The sequence below is a fragment of the Ruditapes philippinarum genome, unplaced genomic scaffold (assembly GCF_026571515.1).
Source record: "Ruditapes philippinarum isolate M1 unplaced genomic scaffold, ASM2657151v2 ctg2224_1_1_1_1, whole genome shotgun sequence".
Taxonomy (NCBI): Eukaryota; Metazoa; Mollusca; class Bivalvia; order Venerida; family Veneridae; genus Ruditapes; species Ruditapes philippinarum.
In genome coordinates, this window is record NW_026864966.1 from 97,790 (window position 1) to 120,491 (window position 22,702).

General features: G+C 30.3%; 1 protein-coding gene across 37 annotated transcripts in view; it reads right to left on the reverse strand.

Moving 5' to 3' along the window:
* The window catches only part of LOC132727433 (proline-rich protein 36-like), a 73,096-nt gene extending 61,097 nt beyond the window's left edge, over positions 1-11,999 (reverse strand). For 14 of the 37 annotated variants that reach the window (XM_060712932.1, XM_060712929.1, XM_060712922.1 and 11 more), the window contains exons 1-2: positions 11,768-11,997; positions 10,678-10,698 (exon numbers count right to left, since the gene is read on the reverse strand). In XM_060712932.1, the coding sequence (XP_060568915.1) occupies positions 10,678-10,698; positions 11,768-11,798 (52 nt within the window). In that variant the 5' untranslated portion in view covers positions 11,799-11,997. Of the gene's footprint in view, positions 1-10,677; positions 10,699-11,767 lie in introns of all 37 variants that reach the window. The other 23 variants (XM_060712944.1, XM_060712937.1, XM_060712947.1 and 20 more) reach the window with 4 other exon arrangements.
* Between the last annotated feature and the right edge of the window lie 10,703 nt (positions 12,000-22,702).

The following is a 22,702-nucleotide window of genomic DNA, read 5'->3' on the forward strand; positions in this document are numbered from 1 at the left end:
TATGTAATATATGTTTATTGTGAACAGTGTTGGTGAATGGACAGGTGGCTTAAACATCTTAATAAAGAATTGAATTGTATTGAGAATGTTTCTATCCGAATTAACGAGATAACGTATTGCTTATATTTTGACTTTTCCGGCGTTCCATAGAACTTAATTTAAAAATAAGCCCCTGATCCATAATTAATCCCTGTAATTGCATGCTTGTGTCTTTGACATTCACTAACTAAACATTACTTATATACTTTGTAAACAACTTGACACCCAATTAACGTCCACGATGGAGCAATAACACAAAAATTGATATTCGTCAATATAAATCAAGCAAAACAACTGGTCAGTGAATAGGTATTATGTGACAGACAAGTGACGTTTATAAATATAAAACACATTAACATGTGGGTATAACTAAATTGTTTACTTCATCTTCGCCCTGAACTATGATTTGTATAAGTCCGGAACACTTCGTCAATATTTTATTATAATTCAAACGTTTAGAAAAGTCGTTCACACGTGTACCGTAAAAAATGTTGTTGTGGTAGGTGGTGGTTTTGCAGGTCACGTAACAAATTAGATCATATTATCACAAATTGTGATTGATGTTTTTATGTTTTTAATGACTTTCTCCCTGACAAGTCCAAAATTATCAGTTTCGGGTTCAAAAAGATGAATTTTATTCAGCAGTTAGCTTAAAGTTTGTTAAATGTTTATCATAAAAAATTCAGAAGAAAATAAATTAGAATTGATTATTGTTAAAAAAATGTGTTTTTGAGTACATGTAGATGTGTACTTGTGTATGATCGTTATCGTATTTGGCGAGATAAGACATAGACACAGAAATATATTTTGTAGATAATGTTTTAAAAATTGTAGACCCTTGTAAATTACATGTGTGTATTGTTTCTAAAAATAAACAATTTGCAATTTTTTGTTGCTTTTTCTATGTTTCTTTAAGTATATTGTTGAACAATCAAGACGAACAATGTTTGGCTTAAATCAGAAAAGAAGTGTACCAATTTTAACATACGGTTGTGAAGTTTGGGGATATGGAACCTAATTGCGGTAAAAGACTTTCTTAAGCATAAAACTTACAACGGAGGTAATGGTAAATGACGAACTTTGGCGTTTCCCAACAATTACTAAAGATAAAACGAATTGCTGGTTATTGGTATGATTAGACCTAAAGTTATTGGGTTTAACTCAATACATGATTGGAGCAGTACCTTGCAGAAATGACGATCACAAAATAGACAAATATCGTCTTTTTCGCCGATATTTACATTTTTTATTCATTATTGTACATAAATTGCTGTGAAAAGATGAATTAGACCTGTTAAAGTTCATTCCGTTGGGTAAAAAGGCAAGATTTTTAGCATTTTATCAATACGGTATTTAGTGTGGTACTCCAATTCTTTTTTTAGTCTCACTCGAAGTTATTTGAAAGTGGTGTCATGTATCTATATGCTTATATAGAAAGACTGTGCAATAAATGGTAAAGGGTACAAAAAGGTTATAAAATGTAAGGTGCCTTCTTGACAAATCTCGCAAGAGTTAAGTTGGTTTAAACTAAAATTAACAGGTCCTAAAAGTTCAATACATAAATGTTAAATGATGCACTGATGTCGATTTAATGGCGAAAGTGTTGTATTAAACATTTTAACCGTCGTACAATTGTTTACTTTGCAGCAAAAATATAAAACTGTTGTCAATTTTCATGTGTATATTAATCTCCATCCTTTTGAAATGTGGTTGGTTTGGTGTTTTCAGACACTAAAATGTAACGTTTGTAACTCATATGATATTGTAGTTGACATTCATCACATGTTTCTTTCATTAAGTAACATATATAAAGCAGGGAAATTACTCTTACCGCAAATTAATCACTGATATTTTGCTTATTCATTCTATCATTTGCCTCATAGTTTATATATTCTGATTTAACTTGAACAATGTGATTCAATGTTCTAATTCTAGTCTATATGTGTCAAAATAATTGAAATCTAACTGTGATAATATTTAATTGAAAGTTTGTATTAGCACTGGTTAAAGGCACTCTGTCATGCCATCAACGCAGGGGACAATGGAAATAAGAGTCCCTCTTTTTTGTGTTATCCTTGGTGCTGGTGTGTATGTCATGGCTTATTTATACTCATGTATGTTTTAAATGTATATGTTGTTATATATGTCATGTATATGTATTCTATACCGAAATAAGTCTATCTATCTATCTGTACATATTTTAGTATAATGAGATTTTGGAATAATGATAAAGCTTAAGTATTCCACTGACTCTGTATATACAACCCGATCACTCATTTTTGTAAACTTGAATATTTATTATGTGTGCAACATATATGATGAGTGTATAAATTGAAATAGTGTGAGTACAAAATGTTTGTATGCGTTCGATTTTTGCAACCACATATAAAAGACAATTCTGTTCAAACATTAAATGAAATATTTTACGATTCCAGAAGTTTCTCTTTTTTTTCTTCTTTTTTGTGTTATAAACAGTGGTAAAATTTGAAGTTCAATCTGATTAAGACATTTGTGCGGTAAATGTGTTAGACTCAAAGTGTACAAATAAAGCCTGGACGTTCGTCTAGCCCTAAAAAGCTTTTACTTTTCATGAACGGAAGTGTATCGTATGTTGTGTTTTTGAAGATGAGTACAATGTTTGTATTAAAATATTCAGTGTTTACAGTATGAAGACACACATTTGTAAATTAAATATACATTGAATATACAAATTGATATACTTAATTGAGTTGTACACTATTTGAAAGGATACAAATGTAAAAAAAAGTTGGAAATTTTGAAGAGAGAAATTAGATAACTGGCTGAATGTTTCAGATTGCTAGTCAAGTCTTTAAAATAAAAGTATTTTCACAGTTTTTAACTTGTCAATGAATACCATGACGTTGTCTGTCCCTTGAGTGGCTAATGATCACAAGTTTGACTGTAACGTGTAGTTTAATCTTATTGTATCGAACACGTCATACATGTTTTGTCCCTATTGTTGATTTGTAATTGTATGTCACTACCCACTATTATTACCTCCCTTTGTTCTATTATTTATGTTTTTTATATGTCTAAGAAATATCTGTATTTTAGCTATTAGATGTAAAGGTATGACGTCACTGACGTTGACACAGTTGTTAAATATAGGTCACACAAGCGGCTGCCTGCCATTGACACAGTTTATACTTCACTAGTTTGACATTATCTGCCGTTATGTCCAAATATATAATTGATCATATAGAGAGTATGGTAATCGTTTTCTTTAAGGTCCAGTTAACGTACAAAATTAATGTGTATATGAACGTTTATGGACGTAAAATTTTTGACAAACAAATATCATTTAAAGTTAATCAGAATATACTGTCTGTACTTAAAATTGTAAATTATTATTATTATTATTATTATTGTTAATATCATGTTCATTATTATTATTAATATTATTATTATTATTATTGTTGTTGTTATTTCTATTATTATAAATTTTATTATTATTATTATCATTGTCATTATTATTATTATTATTATTATTGTTATTATTATTATTATTATTATTATTATTATAACTATTATCATTATTATTATTATTATTAATATTATTACTATTATCATCATCATTATTATCATCATCATCATCATCATCATCATCATCATCATTATTATTATTATTATTATTATTATTATTATTATTATTATTATTATTATTATTATTAGTATTATATTATTATTATTATTATCACAGTTATGATAATGATTGTTGTTGTATTCGTCGTCATGGCAATAAAATATTTTCAATTTATTCTAAAAATTCATGAATAAAAAAAAAACATATCTAAGAAGTTAAAACACATATTCAGTGTTTATTATTTCACCCTGCGGACATATTTCGTATATAAACAGTCATTTCTCTACATTTTCATAAAACAATATATCAAGTAAAGAAACGTTTTTGACAAGTACATCCCCATTTTGTGAATGTGAACTGCAATGGACGTGTGCATATTGCCGCCATAGTCTATCTATATACTGCTCACTAACCTTCGCTTAAGACACGCAAAACTTAATATATGTTCCCTTCATGACAGGGGAGTTTATATTAATGTCACGATTTTCATAAAAGCTTCTATTCTTGTACATATTTTATACCTAGTCTTCCCTTTTTATGGTTTGTCATCATTTTCTAACTGTCATGGCAACAAACCTTACTCCATATATACACTGTTAGCTTATCCTTATGTTTTATATATAAAAAGTTTTACAAAATATATTTATACAGTAAAGTTGCACATACACACCACGTGACGTATAAAATATTACTAAATAAAATGTCACGATGCATGTATAGCATTTGTACATGTACATGTATATAATATTATGTATGTTATGTTACAGAACATGCAATGATAATAATAATAATAACAATAATGCGATATTAGTCCTCATAGTGGGCATCAAACACCCAGCAAGCCTTAAAATGCCATGAGCTTTATTTCTCAAAAGCATATAGTTTTTGGTCTCAATACCTGTATTTTTGGCCTCAAAAGCCTAAATTTTTGGCCTCAAAAGCCTATATTTTTGGCCTCAAAAGCATATACATGTACATATATTTTTGGTGTAAAAAGCATATATTTTTGGTCTAAAAAGCCTACATTTTTGGTCTCAAAAGCCTATTTTTTTTATCTCAAAAGCATATATTTTTTTATCTCAAAAGCATATATTTTTGGTCTCAAAAGCATATATTTTTGGTCTCAAAAGCCTATATTTTTGGTCTCAAAAGCCTATATTTTTGGTCTTAAAAGCCTATATTTTTGGTCTCAATACCTTTATTTTTTGCCTCAAAAGCAAATATTTTCTGGTCTAAAAGGCATATATTTTTGGTCTAAAAAGCATATATTTTGGTGTCAAAACCTATATTTTTGGTCTCAAAAGCATATATGTTGGTCTCAAAAGCCGATATTTTTATCTCAAAAGCATATATTTTTGGTGACCTGTTAAAAGTTTCCTAAAATTTACTCATTGTGCATATAGGGCCATCTATTGCTTCTTTTACGTTTTGGCAATTAGTACTGTTATAGTCAATTAAAATTTATATTGTAAATTTGTTCGATTTTTAGCCCATTTTCAGCTGACATTTTCCCCCCTCATTTTTGCACAATTAAAATGATTGTTCAAAGGGGGGATACAAAAGTGAAGTCACCATAAGAGACCAAGCGACGACAAAATTGTAATATATATAGCTGTTTGAACCTGTCATTTGAAAATCTTAATTTATTATAACGAAATTCATGTTCCATAAAATTGAAATAAAAATATTATATCATTGCTTTATGAATGAATTTATTGAGGTTTAATATCACATTATCAAAATTTGTATATTAATTAATGGTTTTAATTGAAAAAAAAACGATGTAAAAAAGAAACATTTTTATTACCTTGATAATAAGATTTCATCAGTTCGTTTACAATAAAAACATGTATAAAAATATTAAATGAAGTTTAAGTTGTTTTTTTTATAGCAGATCAATGTATGATTATGGTAAGTTATGTATATCTTACATTGGGCTCCTGAATGAAGCTGATTTCTGTGAACCGATGGACATTTACTTTTAACGTAACTTTATATACTATCAATGTAACGTTACCATTCTCGTGTGGCTTAACACATGCGCGTTTGAATGTTAAGAAGATAATAATAATAATAATAATAATAATAATAATAATAATAATAATAATAAAAAAAAATAATGATAATAATAATAATGATAAAATAATAATAATGATAATAATAATGATAATAATAATAATGATAAAATAATAATAATGATAATAATAATAAGAAATAGATAAATAATAATAATGATAAATAGATAAATAATAATAATAATAATAATAAAATAATAATGATGATAATAATAATAATAATGATAAAATAATAATAATGATAATAATAATAAAAAATAGATAAATAATAATAATGATAAATAGATAAATAATAATAATAATGATAATAATAAAAATAGATAAATAATAATAACGATAAATGGATAATAATAATGATAATAATAATAATAATAATAATAATAATAATAATAATAATAAAACAATAATAATGATAATAATGATACTAAAAAATAGATAAATAATAATAATGATAAATGGATAATAATAATGATAATAATAATAATAATGATAATAATAATAATAGGATATTTCACCAATGTCAGAAATTCTCAAAACCGATTTGACCGCTATTTTATCCCCTCTGGTTTTATATACGTGCAAAATACCGCTAAATTTAGTGTTTAAAAACCGAGGTGTCAAGTTGAATTTTGAGGAAAATATATTTGATGTGTGTCTTAAATATACGAGGTTATTAATTGTCTATTCTCGCCTTGAAAAAAGATGATTTATGAATTTACACGCAATTTATCTTCTACATTATAGCCGTAATGTATGTTTCCTTGATAATATATAAAGATATATATATATAGGTTAATTACTATCACGATGATAATGTGAAGATTTTATCTACATTGTATATATATATATATTATATACTTATAAATGTGAGAAATGTTTGATGAAACAAAATGCGTTTTTTTTATTTTCCGTATTTTCACTGTAATTTTTTTTTTAAATCTGTAGTGAAACATATTTTTCCGTATTTTCAATGGTGTCTTGCCGGAATTCAGCCATTACACAAAATGTAAGGGGAAAACATCAAAAAGAAAAATATATCTGGTAAACAGAAAATTTAAGATTTCTTTCTATAAATACAGGATTTATTTTCATCGAGTGGTATGAAAAATAAATAGTTCATGAGTGGCGCTAGCCACGAGTGAAATATGATAACTTTTATACCACAAGAAAAAAACGCCTGAATATCCTTTATATATCTTAGAGATATATTAAAATATAGATGAACTTGTACATACGTAATGAACAAATTTTATATGAAATTTTAATTTTATATGTAATTTTATAAATTTTAATTTTATATGTAATTTTTATTTTATATGTAATTTTATATGTAATTAGTGTTCTAGTCATACAATACAGAATGAGTGTTAAAAAATGAGTTTAACCGATCTAAAAGTTTGCTTCGCACTTTATGGTATGTGATGAAGTACTTGCCCTTTAAACGTTTAATATTACAAAAATATCGCACTTGAATTAACAACAAAATTCTTAATGAGATAATATATATTGCGATAAAAGTAACACAGACATACGTTTTTAGTCTCAGTAAATAGTTTCAACCTATGCTCCAATAACATCATTTTATTTTTTTTAACTAGTCCAAACTATGGCTTCCCACATTTTACTAGTGAAGATATATAACCTGTACAACAATAAGTTGGCACAACTTTGAAATTTAAATACAGCAACAGATCGCTGCAATTTATAATATACATGTAGATTGCAACTACTATGTATGTAAAACGATATAATAAGTCACGTGATTGCAACAAATCGTGTCAGTAATAAAGTAAATTTATCCTTGACAAGTTCTTAAGCAAATATATACAATCTCAGGTTAACCGTGGTTGCTATGTAACAAAACCAGGATTACAGTGGTTGCTATGTAACAATATCAGGTTTACTGTGGTTGCTATGTAACAATATCAGGTTTACTGTGGTTGCTATGTAACAATATCAGGTTTACTGTGGTTGCTATGTAACAATATCAGGTTTACTGTGGTTGCTATGTAACAATATCAGGTTTACTGTGGTTGATATGTAACAATATCAGGTTTACTGTGGTTGCTATGTAACAATATCAGGTTAACTGTGGTTGCTATGTAACAATATCAGGTTTACTGTGGTTGCTATGTAACAATATCGGGTTTACTGTGGTTGCTATGTAACAATGTCAGGTTTACCGTGGTTGATATGTTACAATATCAGGTTTACTGTGGTTGCTATGTTGCAATCTCAGGTTTACTGTGGTTGCTATGTAACAATATAAGGGTTGCTGTGGTTGCTATGTAACAATATCGGGTTTACTGTGGTTGCTATGTAACAATATCAGGTTTACAGTGGTTGCTATGTTATAATATAAGGTTTACTGTGGTTGCTAGCTTTTAATATCAAGTTTACTGTGGTTGCTATGTAACAATATCAAGTTTACTGTGGTCGATGTGTTATAATATAAGATTTACTATGGTTGCTAGGTTTCAATATCAGGTTTACTGTGGTTGCTATGTAACAATAGCAGGGTTACTGTGATTGTTATGTAACAATATCGGGTTTACTGTGGTTGCTATGTAACAATATCAGATTTACAGTGGTTGCTATGTTACAATATAAGGTTTACTGTGGTTGCTAGCTTTTAATATCAAGTTTACTGTGGTTGCTATGTAACAATATCAAGTTTACTGTGGTCGATGTGTTATAATATAAGATTTACTATGGTTGCTAGGTTTCAATATCAGGTTTACTGTGGTTGCTTTGTAACAATGTCAGACTATCTATCATTTACATATTCCTGAATTTCTGAATTACGTCTACAGTTAAATGTTTTTACACAATTTTTTTGGTATTCAATATATCAGAATGCGGTAAATGTCAGTTTCAACGGAAGCGCGTAAAGTTTATAGTTGTGCTTGGTAAAAATTCATGCATGATATCAAAGTTAAATAGCACTTAATGCATAGCCTACGTCCTATATGAAAACATCTAAATCATGCAACGATATACAATAAACAATGGGAAGAATTTTGCATGCAAATCGACCAATTACGGCACTTAAGATTAAACTCGAGAAACAAAATGGACTGGTTTTACCGGACATTCTAGAGTTTAAATAATATTTTGTGTTTTGCATAAATATTTAAGCAGTTAAATATTTGAAACAATGGATAAGGTGAAAGATAAACAATACAATAATCTCATCAAATCATCATGAAGCATTGTCCCCACGATGAACGCACGGTGACGTGACGACAACGATGACAGATATTAACCAACCGTAAAATTATTAACTGTCAAGCTTATCAGTTTCATGTAGCGGACATTTCACATTATTTCCTTCTCCTTGAAATAAATCATATTATCATGTTTACGTTTCATTCATTCATTCGTTCGTTCATTTGTTCGTTCGTTCATTCGTTTCTTTCTTTGTTCCTTCCTTCCATCCTTCATTGATTCATTCTTTCAGTTATACATTCATTTTTTCGTTCAATTATTCGTTCGTTTGTCTGTTCGTTCATTATTTTGTTCGTTCTTTCGTCATTCTTTCTTTCATTTTTTCATTTATTCATTCACTCGCTTGTTCGTTCGTTCATTTGTTCATTATTTTGTTCGTTCTCTCGTTCATTCTGTCGTTCATTCATTCGTTAATTCATTCATTCATTCAGTCTTTGATTTTTTCTTTTCTTTAATTCGTTCATTCATTCATTCAATCATTCATTCATTTATTTCTTCATTCATTTATTCAGTATTTCATTCTTTCATTCATTCATTCATTCATTCATTCATTCATTCGTTCTTTCATTAGATAGTTAGTTCGTTCGTTCGTTATACATTGAGTATAATTTAAGATATCTTATATATAGATATTATATTGAGATATGCTCCGATTAATTAGAAAAATATGTTAATCACAGTTCTAATTGTGTCTTGTTAAATAAATGAATGACGTTTTTTCCCCTATTTTTATTCTGGGGGTTGATGGATGACAATGTTTACCACTCTTCATAATGTCAAAATAAAAAAATACGTACACAGTACACACGTTTTCTTGAACACACATGAGTATTTAATACGTGCATAAAAGTCTTAATAACTTATAGTTTAGTACAATACTCTATTCAAAGTTTTGTACCGTACTTCATTTATAGTTTAGTTCAATGGTATACGTCAGAAATAGTTTAGTATAATAGTTTATGTCATTTATGGTAAATTAGTTCAATACGTCATTTATAGTTTTGTACAGTAACTAATTTATAGTTTAAAACAAACGTAATTTATAGTTAAGTTCAATAGTTTAGGTCATTTTTAGTTTAGTATGATACGTCATTTATAGATTAGTACAATACGTCATTTACACTTTAGTACACTAGTTTACGTCATTTATAGGTCAGAACAATATGTCATTTATAGCTTAGTACAATACGTCATTTACACTTTAGTACACTAGTTTACGTCATTTATAATTCAGAACAATACGTCATTTATAGCTTAGTACTACGCCATTTATAGATTTTCACACTATAGTACACTAGTTTACGTCATTTATAATTCAGAACAATATGCCATTTATTGCTTAGTACTACGTCAATTATATTTTAGTACAATACGTAATTTACAATTTATTACACTAGTTTACGTCATTTATATGTCACAAAGTCAACGTCATTATTAGTTCAATATTTGGAAAAATATAGAAAAAGAAAGAATGAAATATATTAATAAAATAAGAAAATATGGGACATAAAATCTACATGCCCAATTTCACATATTAAAGAGATGCTTGAACCTTCAAAAATAATAATTCTATTTTTCGAAACATCTCTTCAACGTATTATTTTCATTCACGTATTTTAACGTAATCTCTTTAACTCAACATTATATGAAACGATTTATTTAACATTTAGAAAAACTGAAGGCCGCTATAATGACACATATATTTAAATAATTATCAAAGTTTCGACTTACCCATCTGCACCAATACAAATGCTGAAAATAAAATAACCAAACAATGTAATATATATATTCACAAATTGTCTCACATTATATTAGACAATATGATCTAGTATAAAAGTTCACAACATAGGGGAGATGACGAGTGTGCCGCTCTGTGTGAATATGATTATATCTCACTAAAAAGTGAGATTTTTTAAAGATACGTGTAGTTTAAAGAAAGATTCTACAGATACATGTATTTAAAGAAAAATTTAAAAGATACGTGTAGATCCATGTATTTAAAGAAAGATTTTAAAGATACGTGTAGATCCATGTATTTAAAGAAAGATTTTAAAGATACGTGTAGATCGATGTATTTAAAGAAAGATTTTAAAGATACGTGTAGATCCATGTATTTAAAGAAAGATTTTAAAGATCGTGTAGATCCATGTATTTAAAGAAAGATTTTAAAGATACATGTATTTAAAAGAACGGACAACGTGATATAGTATTAAACCAATCTTCACCCATAAATAAATAGATAAATAAATAAATAAATAAATAAATAAATAAATATAAAATAAAAAAATAAATAAATAATAGAAAAACGATTTTACGTTTTCATTTTTATCTTTAACCGTAGTCCGTAGTCCATAGTTTTAGCAATAACACGAGTTTAATTCTCGTATAAGCAAGAAACTTCCAAAAAAGGCGCCAAAAATAGCGCCCAATTTTACGACGTTACAAAAATAATGCTGTGCCCTATTTATCGAGTTTTACTGTTAAGAACGGGAACCAAACTTCATTATTTCACTCTATTTCAGTGTGATATATTTTTATATTTCATTAATTTTTTTCGGTATCTCATTGCAAAAGCATAGGATAAATTACTAAGAATATATATAGAAAATAGATAAATTTAAAAAAAATGTATTTGTACTTTAATAATATAGCAAAAATAAATAAATTATAATTAAAAAAAATAATGTTTTTTAAACCAAGGCAGTTTTAAATTTTCGACACATAAATCAATATACATGTAGATGTAATGTCTATGATTTTATTCTAGCCGATACATAATGATAATGTTCAATGTTATATATGAATATTATTATTTACTTACCATTAATCAAAAGACAAAGTGTTTTCGTCATCTTGGTGTCGATTTAAACACTTTAATTTACAAAAACCGAAAAAATTATAAAGAAACGGAAGGCGGTTTCAAACTGTAATCCGATTTTTAATCAAAACTACACATTGCTCCGCACTTTTCTTAAAAATAAATTTGTCCTTAATTCCACAAAAAGTTTCACGCCTATCTAAACGCGAAACGTAAATGCCTGAGACTATGTCTAGCTGGGATTTACGTCACAACGTTACGCTTGTTTCGTCTATGTTCGTCAATCGTCCGTGACGTACGAACGTTACCGAATGATACCGGAAATACACGAAGTTAAAGCTGCTTCATAGATGACCTTCATTTAATAGCCTAGGGTAGGAAACCGATTGTCAAAACTGTCACGGTAAAACAATAGATAGACTGTTAATTGTCTAGGTTTTGATAACTTTATACATCTCCTTGTCACAAACACTGTACACCTTACTATCATTATATGAAATAACTGACGTCGTTTTTTACAAAATATGTAATATGCAAAAATCTTACGTACAACTACACATCAGTTAACGTGTGAATTTTATGCGTTTCTTTTTCTTGCATTTATTGCAGAAATATTAATCATACACGTGGTACATGATGACTACGACTATCGAGATTCAAATGTGACAAAATATATATACTTATAAATGAAATATTGAGAAATATTGATGAAATAAAATGCGTATATTCATTTTCCGTATTTTTACTGTAAAAATTTATTTTTCACTGCAGTGAAACATATTTTCCGTATTTTCACTGGTGTCTTGCCGGACTACTTTCTTTTAAATTCTGCCAGTACACGAAATATAAGGGAAAGTCTTGCAAATTTTAATGTCCAGAAAGAGAAAAATGTATATAATAAACAGGAAAATTCAAGTTTTTTCTATAAATACATGATTTATTTTCATCTTGTGGCATGAAAATTAACATATTTCACTCTTGGCTACCGCCACTCATGAAATATTTATTTTCATACCACTCGATGAAAATAAATCATGAATTTATAGAAAAAAACTTGAATATCCTCTATGTAGTCTTTTCAAAAGGACACAAACTCATATAAAGCAAGTCTTCAGTTCAAAATAAGTTATAATCTTTTATTTATTTATTTTTTTTTTTTTTGGTTGCTGGTAACTTTTCGTTCTCTATATCTATATATTTTATTTCTTACATTTCTTACTTAATTAACATGTTTAAAATCAATATGTTTCACTTGCCGATCTGGCTCGTGAAAATATATGGAATTTTATGTTTCGTGAAAATATCTTCCATATTTCACATAAACGAAAAAACAACAACAAAAAACAATAAAATGTCAACGAAAACATTCCATTTGTAATGCATTATTAATTGTACAGCGCATATAGATTTGCCGTTTAAAGTATTTTAGTGTTATGCAATTTAAAACACAATTTAAGACAACTAGGTGGAACTGTCTTGATAAAATATACTTAAGGACGATGAAAACGCACGCCCGCACTATATGCATTTTATTGCATGAAGACAAAACACTAACGACTCCATTAGATATATATCATAACTTTAATACAAAACGCAAACTTAACAACTGAAAATAATTCAAAATGTTTAAAATCAAATGTACAACAGTAAATCGAAGAACCTTAGGTGAAAATCCCCAAATCACACTTTTTCATCACAGTAATGCAAACTTAACAAAGGCAAAAAACCAGAATAAAAACCACAACAAAGTCACTCATAATAAATATCTATTCGTAATGTCACCGTCGGGATCTTTAGAAACGACAATATCCTCCATCAGCGTCTCTTACAGTTGACGTCGTCGCCTCGTAGACCTTATGATGCGGATAGTCGCCTGTGAAACCTGACGCCATTCAGACTGTAGTGTAGTGCGAAAACGCTGATGAAGCGGGGAAATTGTAGACCGATGGACACCAAAACGGTTGGCGCTTTGATAATACAAAATTTGATTATAAGATAGACCAGACTGAATCTGTCCTAAATCTACCCAGCGGTTAATTCTTTGTAGAATCATTGCATATAATTTGCTAGCAAGTGTTTGAAATTAAGCACCTTTTATAGAGGAAAAGTGTATAAATGCAATTTCAATGTGAGGTATTACGATTTCTAAAACTGACCATTGGCATAGTTTAATATTCATTTTCATAAAATTTTAATTGCTCATATGTGTCTAACATTTCTTAAAAGGTGTGAAAAACAAGTTAATAATTAACAGTTTAAAAAGATATAAATAATTTCATTTCATAAAGTAACCATGAATTGATTAAATCTGTTTTCCGTTGTGAACTTACATGTATCACAATTAGCCAAAAGTGTTACTTTTGATTTTTCGGGTACTGTCTTTATCATGCAATAACTTCCTTAAAATGCAATCAGTTTTCATAACTTTGGTATCTAAATGACTGGAATGCATTCGGTTTTATGAAACTGTGAAAAAATACTTAAGAGAAACATATTTTCCTTGTTAGAACGCAATAATTCCGACCGTGCGTTTTCATTGTTCTTAAGTATATTACCAGATAAATTCTGATAATAAAATGAATATCTAGATAAAATTATCTAAGAAAGTAGTCCCATAAAATAACTGACTGCGCACACTTTCATATTTATTTTTTTATATTTGTTATTGAACAAATATGGTATATTTATGTGACTGATGTAGCACCATAATTCATAGATACCATGTACTATAGTAATAGATACCTCGACGGAACCCACGGTACACATTCCGTATATACTACATTTAATATGTAAACGGTAAATAGCCTGGGTTAGCGAGGATATAACACTGATGCCCATATGGGCCTAGTTGAAATAAAAAACTTGAAACTTGAAACTTGATACCGTGTGCTCAATGTTGGATACGTAACCAGACGTGATGAAATATAGAGGCTCAGGTAAGGGCACAATATTGAGAATGGGCTATATTTTAAATAGGGACATCAACTATAATATAGTCAGTATGTCCAGAACAGGGGAAACGTGTTTTAGTACGGACAACGTATATGGGCTTTATTTTAAATAGGGGCTACTAACAGAAAATAGTCAGCATATCCAGAACAGGGAAAACGTGTTTTAGTACGGACAACGTATGAAGTACTGGCAACAGTCTAGGCAACGTATCAGGTACAGTCAAAATGTATAGTACGGAAATAAACAATCAGTACGAGGCACGGACTTGTCAATTAAGGTCCGTAGTACGGGCAACATGATACATGCATATAGGTAACTAATTTGGTATAAACACCACCTTTCGTTTAGTTTGCTTGTATTCACTTATTTTCCTATTTTATCTACTTATTTCTTTCATTCTTTTTTTTTAGTATTTGTGTGTATATAAGTTGTTTTAGTCACCATTTATTATTTCGTAATCGTCGAAAGATAGTTTACATTCTTTAGACATTATTGTTTGTCACGATGAGTGTATAGGGTATTATCTACCAATACTAATTGTCAATACAGGTCAGTACAGTAGTGAATTGACGTTACGTTGACGTTACGTTGACGTGTTCACGTGAGTGCGAATAGATATTACATTATGATGACCAGACTTTCGTTACTTGTCACACTGTAAATATAATATGTCATAATTGCTTTACATAACTAATTATCAAAATCAAGGTGCTCCGAATTCATGTGGCTTTCCTATTCCTTACGAAATGAATGACATGAAAGAACAAAGAAGAAAAAGTAAAAAATAACAAATTATCCAAATAACAATTTGCAAGGGAAAGTACTGTTTTCCAAATAATGATGCCAGAGTTATAAATAGAGGTTATTAAATATGTGCAGATTTAATACTAAATTTATTGGAAGAGTTAAAAATAGCATAATATTATTTTATTCAACGAGTTCAAAAAATTTAGTATTGAATCTACACGGATATAATATTCTATTTATCACATATCTATAACATGAATGTTAAACTGTTAAGAAGAGTCATTTTCATTGACGCGCTTATAGTGCAACGCTAACATTAGCCTTATTACACTCTTGTGCCGCAGTTTATGTGATAAACCTTGTTACATCAACGCTGGTGGTGACAAGACACAATTTAAAATCTGAAAAATATCCTGTGTGATCAGGAAAAGTAAGAAGAAGAAAAAAACACATTCAGGGCGGGCGTCTAAGTTCAAAGGAGAGATTATTCATAGAGTTATGAAGAACATTTTTAATACGTCAAGGGACATAAGTTTTAGAATGACAAAAATACTTTTAATTCATTTGTTTTAAGTACATAGTACCTATAGAGGGCATTTCCCTTCTGTTTCTTTGTTTTAATACATCTTTACCCCACATATGCATATTGAAAATGTTTTTATTGTCTTCTTAGTAAAATGTATAAATCGTTATTTTATATTGGAAATATGGTTTGGATTGTTGCACCACAAAGTCAACGAATCTGAATGGAACTTTGGTCACAAAGTGTGTTCATGGTCCATTTACTGAACCAAGAGAGGTATAGAATGGCAAAGTAAAAGCAGTCCCGCCTACAATGCTCTGCAGATAAATTTCTTCAACAGATACCTTACTTTTTGAATGCACGTTAAAATGTTAATTGCATTCTACAATTTGTAAACAATCCCCTAGCCCCCCCCCCCCCCCCCCCCCCAAAAAAAAAAAAGATAAGAAAGAAAAAAAAGAAGAGAGAAACTTTAACTAGATAATTTAAATACAGTTCAAATATTTTACTTTAGCCTTTTGTTTACTTACGGAACGTAGGTGGTTCTACTCGGGTGCACGTTCGTGCATGAAATAATGCACGGAAGGGCACCTGAGGTCTTCCTCCACCAGTAAAGCTGGAACGTCGCCAAATGACCTATACTGTGTCGGTGTGACTAAAACTCAAACAAACAAACCTTTTGTTTATTACAATCATCTTTAATTTATTTCATGTATTCTAAGCAATATTTTGCGAGTGCCTTGTTTGTAAAACTTACCTATACATCATCTTTTAGTGTTTGTGATAGAAAATGACGCTTACAGGAAGTGTGCTTCTGCAGCAGCATTTACTGACTTTGTTAATTGGACACAATTAACATGTTCATAGCACGTTCATAGCATGTTCGTAGCATGTTCATACTACATTCGTAGCACGTTCATAGCACGTTCATAGCATGTTCATAGTACGTTCGTAGCACGTTCATAGCATGTTCATAGCATGTTCGTAGCACGTTCATAGCATGTTCATAGTACGTTCATAGCACGTTCGTAGCACGTTCATAGCATGTTCATAGTACGTTTATAGCACGTTCGTAGCATGTTCATAGTACGTTCGTAGCGCGTTCATAACACGTTCGTAGCACGTTCATAGCATGTTCATAGTACATTCATAGCACGTTCGTAGCACGTTCATAGCACGTTCGTGGCATGTTCATAGCACGTTTATAGCACGTTCGTAGCATGTTCATAGTTATTTCTTGCTGCTGTCATAGCACTTTATTTACTACTCGGGGAAACAAAAAATATATTACATGTGTTATCATGAGTAAGTATACTTGGACCGCACTGGTCCATGTTAGATGTATCAGCTGATATTCGTGTCTGCACTGGTCCCGTGGTTAATTTAGTTGCTGCTAGCAGGCTATTTTAATGAGGTTAATTAAGCAAATATCAACGATTTCTTATGTATAACAATTTATTAGAGAATAAGACTTATCATTAAATCAACATATTTCATTGGTCAAATTATAACTGACATTTACATTATAATATATACAACCATTAACAACTTCATTGAGCCAGTAACAATAAACAGATTAACATTATTTGATGTTCGACAGATCAACATCAAATGATGTCAACGGACAAACATTATTTGATGTCAAACATTTATGAACATAATTAGATGTCCACAGATCAACATTTTTTGATGTCAATATATCAAAACTATTTGATGTCAACGGATCAACAATATATGATGTGAAATAGATTGACTTTTTTATGTCAACCAATCAAAATTACGTGATGTCAACCAACAATCATTATTTGATGTAAACATATATCAACACAATTTGATGTTAACAGATCAACATTATTTCATGTCAAACAGATTAACGTTTTTAATGTCAAACAACAATTAATCATTATTTGATATCAAACAAATTAACATTTTTGATGCCAATATAGAAAACTATCTGATGTCAACTGATCAACATTATTTGATGTCAAACAAATATCAACGTTTTTGATGTCAACAGATGTCAACTGATCAACATTATTTGATGTCAAACAAATATCAACGTTTTTGATGTCAACAGATGTCAACTGATCAACATTATTTGATGTCAAACAAATATCAACATGTTTTGATGTCAAACAAATTAACATTTTTATGTTAACATATCAAAATTACTTGATGTTAATCTACAATCATTATTTGATGTAAACATATATCAACATAATTTGATGTCAAACAGATTGGAATTTGTTGATGTCAACAAATCAAAATTATTTCATGTTAGCAGATCATCATTTGATGTGAAACATATCAACATTATTTGATGTCAACATATCGACAATATTTATTTGATGTATATACATTCACACTATTTGATGTCAAATAGATTGATATCAGTTAATGTCAAACAAATCCAAATCACTTGATGTGAAAACATATCTACATCACTCTAAAATAACTAAAACATCATTTTTATTTATTTGATGTATATACATTCACACTATTTGATGTCAAATAGATTGATATCAGTTAATATCAAACAAATCCAAATCACTTGATGTGAAAACATATCTACATCACTCTATAATAACTAAAACATCATTTTGAGCATTAAAGTATTCATACATGTTTATAATTTAAACCATATATCGTGTGAAAAAATAAACTGATTAATATAAACATTGAAGACATCTGAAAAAGAATTTCAACAGCAAGGTTTCATTAATACCATGGAGCCTTGCTAATCCGAACCCTTCTTATCCAGGATTCCTTTCTTATCCGAATCAAGTGCCCGGTCGTTCTATTTTCAATAGTAAAAAATCTTTCGGATTCGGAACATGTCTACTCCGAATTCCTGACGATTTTTTCAATTTCTGTTCCTATTTTACTCTTAAATTAACCTCTTGGATCCGAACAGATTTTACCAAAAGTCACACCTACATTAAGGTTTCATGAATACACTGTATAACATAATGTATAATTTGTAAACAAATGTTTGTTTCAAAAGGTATGTATCTGGTTTACATATAATAGAACCATGTTTAACTGAATGGCAAGACAGAATAATGTATCTTTATTTAAGGTCACAATGTCACTTACAACCTACTATCAGCAAGCTGGATGACAGATTATAATACTGCACATTTGAAACGTCGCTTTTCATTAGATAACTTAAAACATTAACCACAGTATCCAGTATCTCTATTATAGGAGTGAGATCGTTTTATTATGTTTAAAGGGTGATAACTGATACTGTTTTATGTTCTAAGGGAGATAACTGATACTGTTTTATGTTCTAAGGGAGATAACTGAGACTGGTTTATGTTCTAAGGGTGATAACTGATACAGGTTTATGTTCTAAGGGAGATAACTGATACTGTTTTATGTTCTAAGGGAGATAACTGAGACTGGTTTATGTTCTAAGAGAGATAACTGAGACTGGTTTATGTTCTAAGGGTGATAACTGATACTAGTTAATGTTCTAAGGGAGATAACTGATACTGGTTTATGTTCTAAGAGAGATAACTGAGACTGGTTTATGTTCTAAGGGAGATAACTGAGACAGGTTTATGTTCTAAGGGAGATAAACTGATACTGTTTTATGTTCTAAGGAGATAACTGAGACTGGTTTATGTTCTAAGGGAGTTAACTGAGACTGGTTTATGTTCTAAGAGAGATAACTGAGACTGGTTTATGTTCTAAGGGAGATAACTGATACTGGTTTATGTTCTAAGGGAGATTACTGAGACTGGTTTATGTTCTAAGAGAGATAACTGAGACTGGTTTTATGTTCTAAGGAGATAACTGAGACTGGTTTATGTTCTAAGGGAGATAACTGAGACTGTTTATGTTCTAAGGGAGATAACTGAGACTGGTTTATGTTCTAAGGGAGATAACTGAGACTGGTTTATGTTCTAAGGGAGATAACAGAGACTGGTTTATGTTCTAAGGGAGATAACTGAGACTGGTTTATGTTCTAAGGGAGATAACAGAGACTGGTTTATGTTCTAAGGGAGATAACTGATACTGGTTTATGTTCTAAGGGAGATTACTGAGACTGGTTTATGTTCTAAGGGAGATAACTGAGACTGGTTTATGTTCTAAGGGAGATAACTGATTACTGGTTAATGTTGTAAGGAGATAACTGAGACTGGTTTATGTTCTAAGGGAGATAACAGAGACTGGTTTATGTTCTAAGGGAGATAACTGAGACTGGTTTATGTTCTAAGGGAGATAACTGAGACTGGTTTATGTTCTAAGGAGATAACTGAGACTGGTTTATGTTCTAAGAGAGATAACTGAGACTGCGTTAATGTTCTAAGAGAGATAACTGAGACTGGTTTATGTTCTAAGAGAGATAACTGAGACTGTTTATGTTCTAAGGGAGATAACTGATACTGGTTTATGTTCTAAAAGAGATAACTGAGACTGGTTTATGTTCTAAGGGAGATAACTGAGACTGGTTTATGTTCTAAGAGAGATAACTGAGACTGGTTAATATTCTAAGGGAGATAACTGAGACTGGTTTATGTTCTAAGAGAGATAACTGAGACTGGTTAATATTCTAAGGGAGATAACTGATACTGGTTTATGTTCTAAGAGAGATAACTGAGACTGGTTTATGTTCTAAGAGAGATAACTGAGACTGGTTAATATTCTAAGAGAGATAACTGAGACTGGTTTATGTTCTAAGAGAGATAACTGAGACTGGTTTATGTTCTAAGAGAGATAACTGAGACTGGTTTATGTTCTAAGGGAGATAACTGATACTGGTTTATGTTCTAAGAGAGATAACTGAGACTGGTTTATGTTCTAAGGGTGATAACTGAGACTGGTTTATGTTCTAAGAGAGATAACTGAGACTGGTTTATGTTCTAAGAGAGATAACTGAGACTGGTTTATGTTCTAAGGGAGATAACTGAGACTGGTTTATGTTGTAAGGGAGATAACTGATACTGGTTTATGTTCTAAGGGAGATAACTGATACTGGTTGATGTTGTAAGGGAGATAACTGAGACTGGTTTATGTTCTAAGAGAGATAACTGAGACTGGTTTATGTTCTAAGGGAGATAACTGAGACTGGTTTATGTTCTAAGGGAGATAACTGAGACTGGTTTATGTTCTAAGGGAGATAACTGATACTGTTTTATGTTCTAAGGGAGATAACTGAGACTGGTTTATGTTCTAAGGGAGATAACTGAGACTGGTTTATGTTCTAAGGGAGATAACTGAGACTGGTTTATGTTTCTAAGGGAGATAACTAAGACTAGTTTATGTTCTAAGAGAGATAACTGAGACTAGTTTATGTTCTAAGAGAGATAACTGAGACTGGTTTATGTTCTAAGGGAGATAACTGAGACTGGTTTATGTTCTAAGAGAGATAACTGAGACTGGTTTATGTTCTAAGGGAGATAACTGAAAAAGGTTAATGTTCTAAGGGAGATAACTGAGACTGGTTTATGTTCTAAGAGAGATAACTGAGACTGGTTTATGTTCTAAGAGAGATAACTGAGACTGGTTTATGTTCTAAGGAAGATAACTGAGACTGGTTTATGTTCTAAGGGTGATAACTGATACAGGTTTATGTTTTAAGGGAGATAACTGAGACTGATTTATGTTCTAAGGGAGATAACTGATACAGGTTTATGTTCTAAGGGAGATAACTGATACAGGTTTATGTTCTAAGGGAGATAACTGAGACTGATTTATGTTCTAAGAGAGATAACTGAGACTGGTTAATATTCTAAGGAAGATAACTGATACAGGTTTATGTTCTAAGGGAGATAACTGAGACTGATTTATGTTCTAAGAGAGATAACTGAGACTGGTTTATGTTCTAAGGGAGATAACTGATACAGGTTTATGTTCTAAGGGAGATAACTGAGACTGATTTATGTTCTAAGAGAGATAACTGAGACTGGTTAATATTCTAAGGAAGATAACTGAGGACTGGTTTATGTTTTAGGGAGATAACTGAAACTGGTTTATGTTCTAAGGAGAAAACTGAGACTGGTTTATGTTCTAAGGGAGATAACTGATACTGGTTTATGTTCTAATGGAGATAACTGATACTGGTTTATGTTCTAGGGAGATAACTGAAACTGGTTTATGTTGCTAAGGGAGAAAACTGAGACTGGTTTATGTTCTAAGGGAGATAACTGATACTGGTTTATGTTCTAAGGGAGATAACTGAGACTGGTTTATGTTCTAAGGGAGATAACCGAGACTGATTTATGCTCTAAGGGAGATAACTGATACTGGTTTATGTTTCTAAGGAAGATAACTGAGACTGGTTTATGTTTTAAGGGAGATAACTGATACTAGTTAATGTTCTAAGGGAGATAACTGTACTGGTTTATGTTTCTAAGGGAGATAACTAAGACTGGTTTATGTTCTAAGGGGGAGATAACTGAAACTGGTTATTGTTCTAAGGGAAATAACTGATACTGGTTAATGTTCTAAGGGAGATAACTGGGAGTGGTTTATGTTCTAAGCGGAGAAAAACTGATACTGGTTAATGTTCTAAGGGAGATAACTGATACTGGTTTATGTTCTAAGGAAGATAACTGAGACTGGTTTATGTTTTAAGGGAGATAACTGATACTAGTTAATGTTCTAAGGGAGATAACTGATACTGGTTTATGTTCTAAGGGAGAAAACTGAGACTGGTTATGTTCTAAGGGAGATAACTGAGACTGGTTTATGTTCTAAGGGAGATA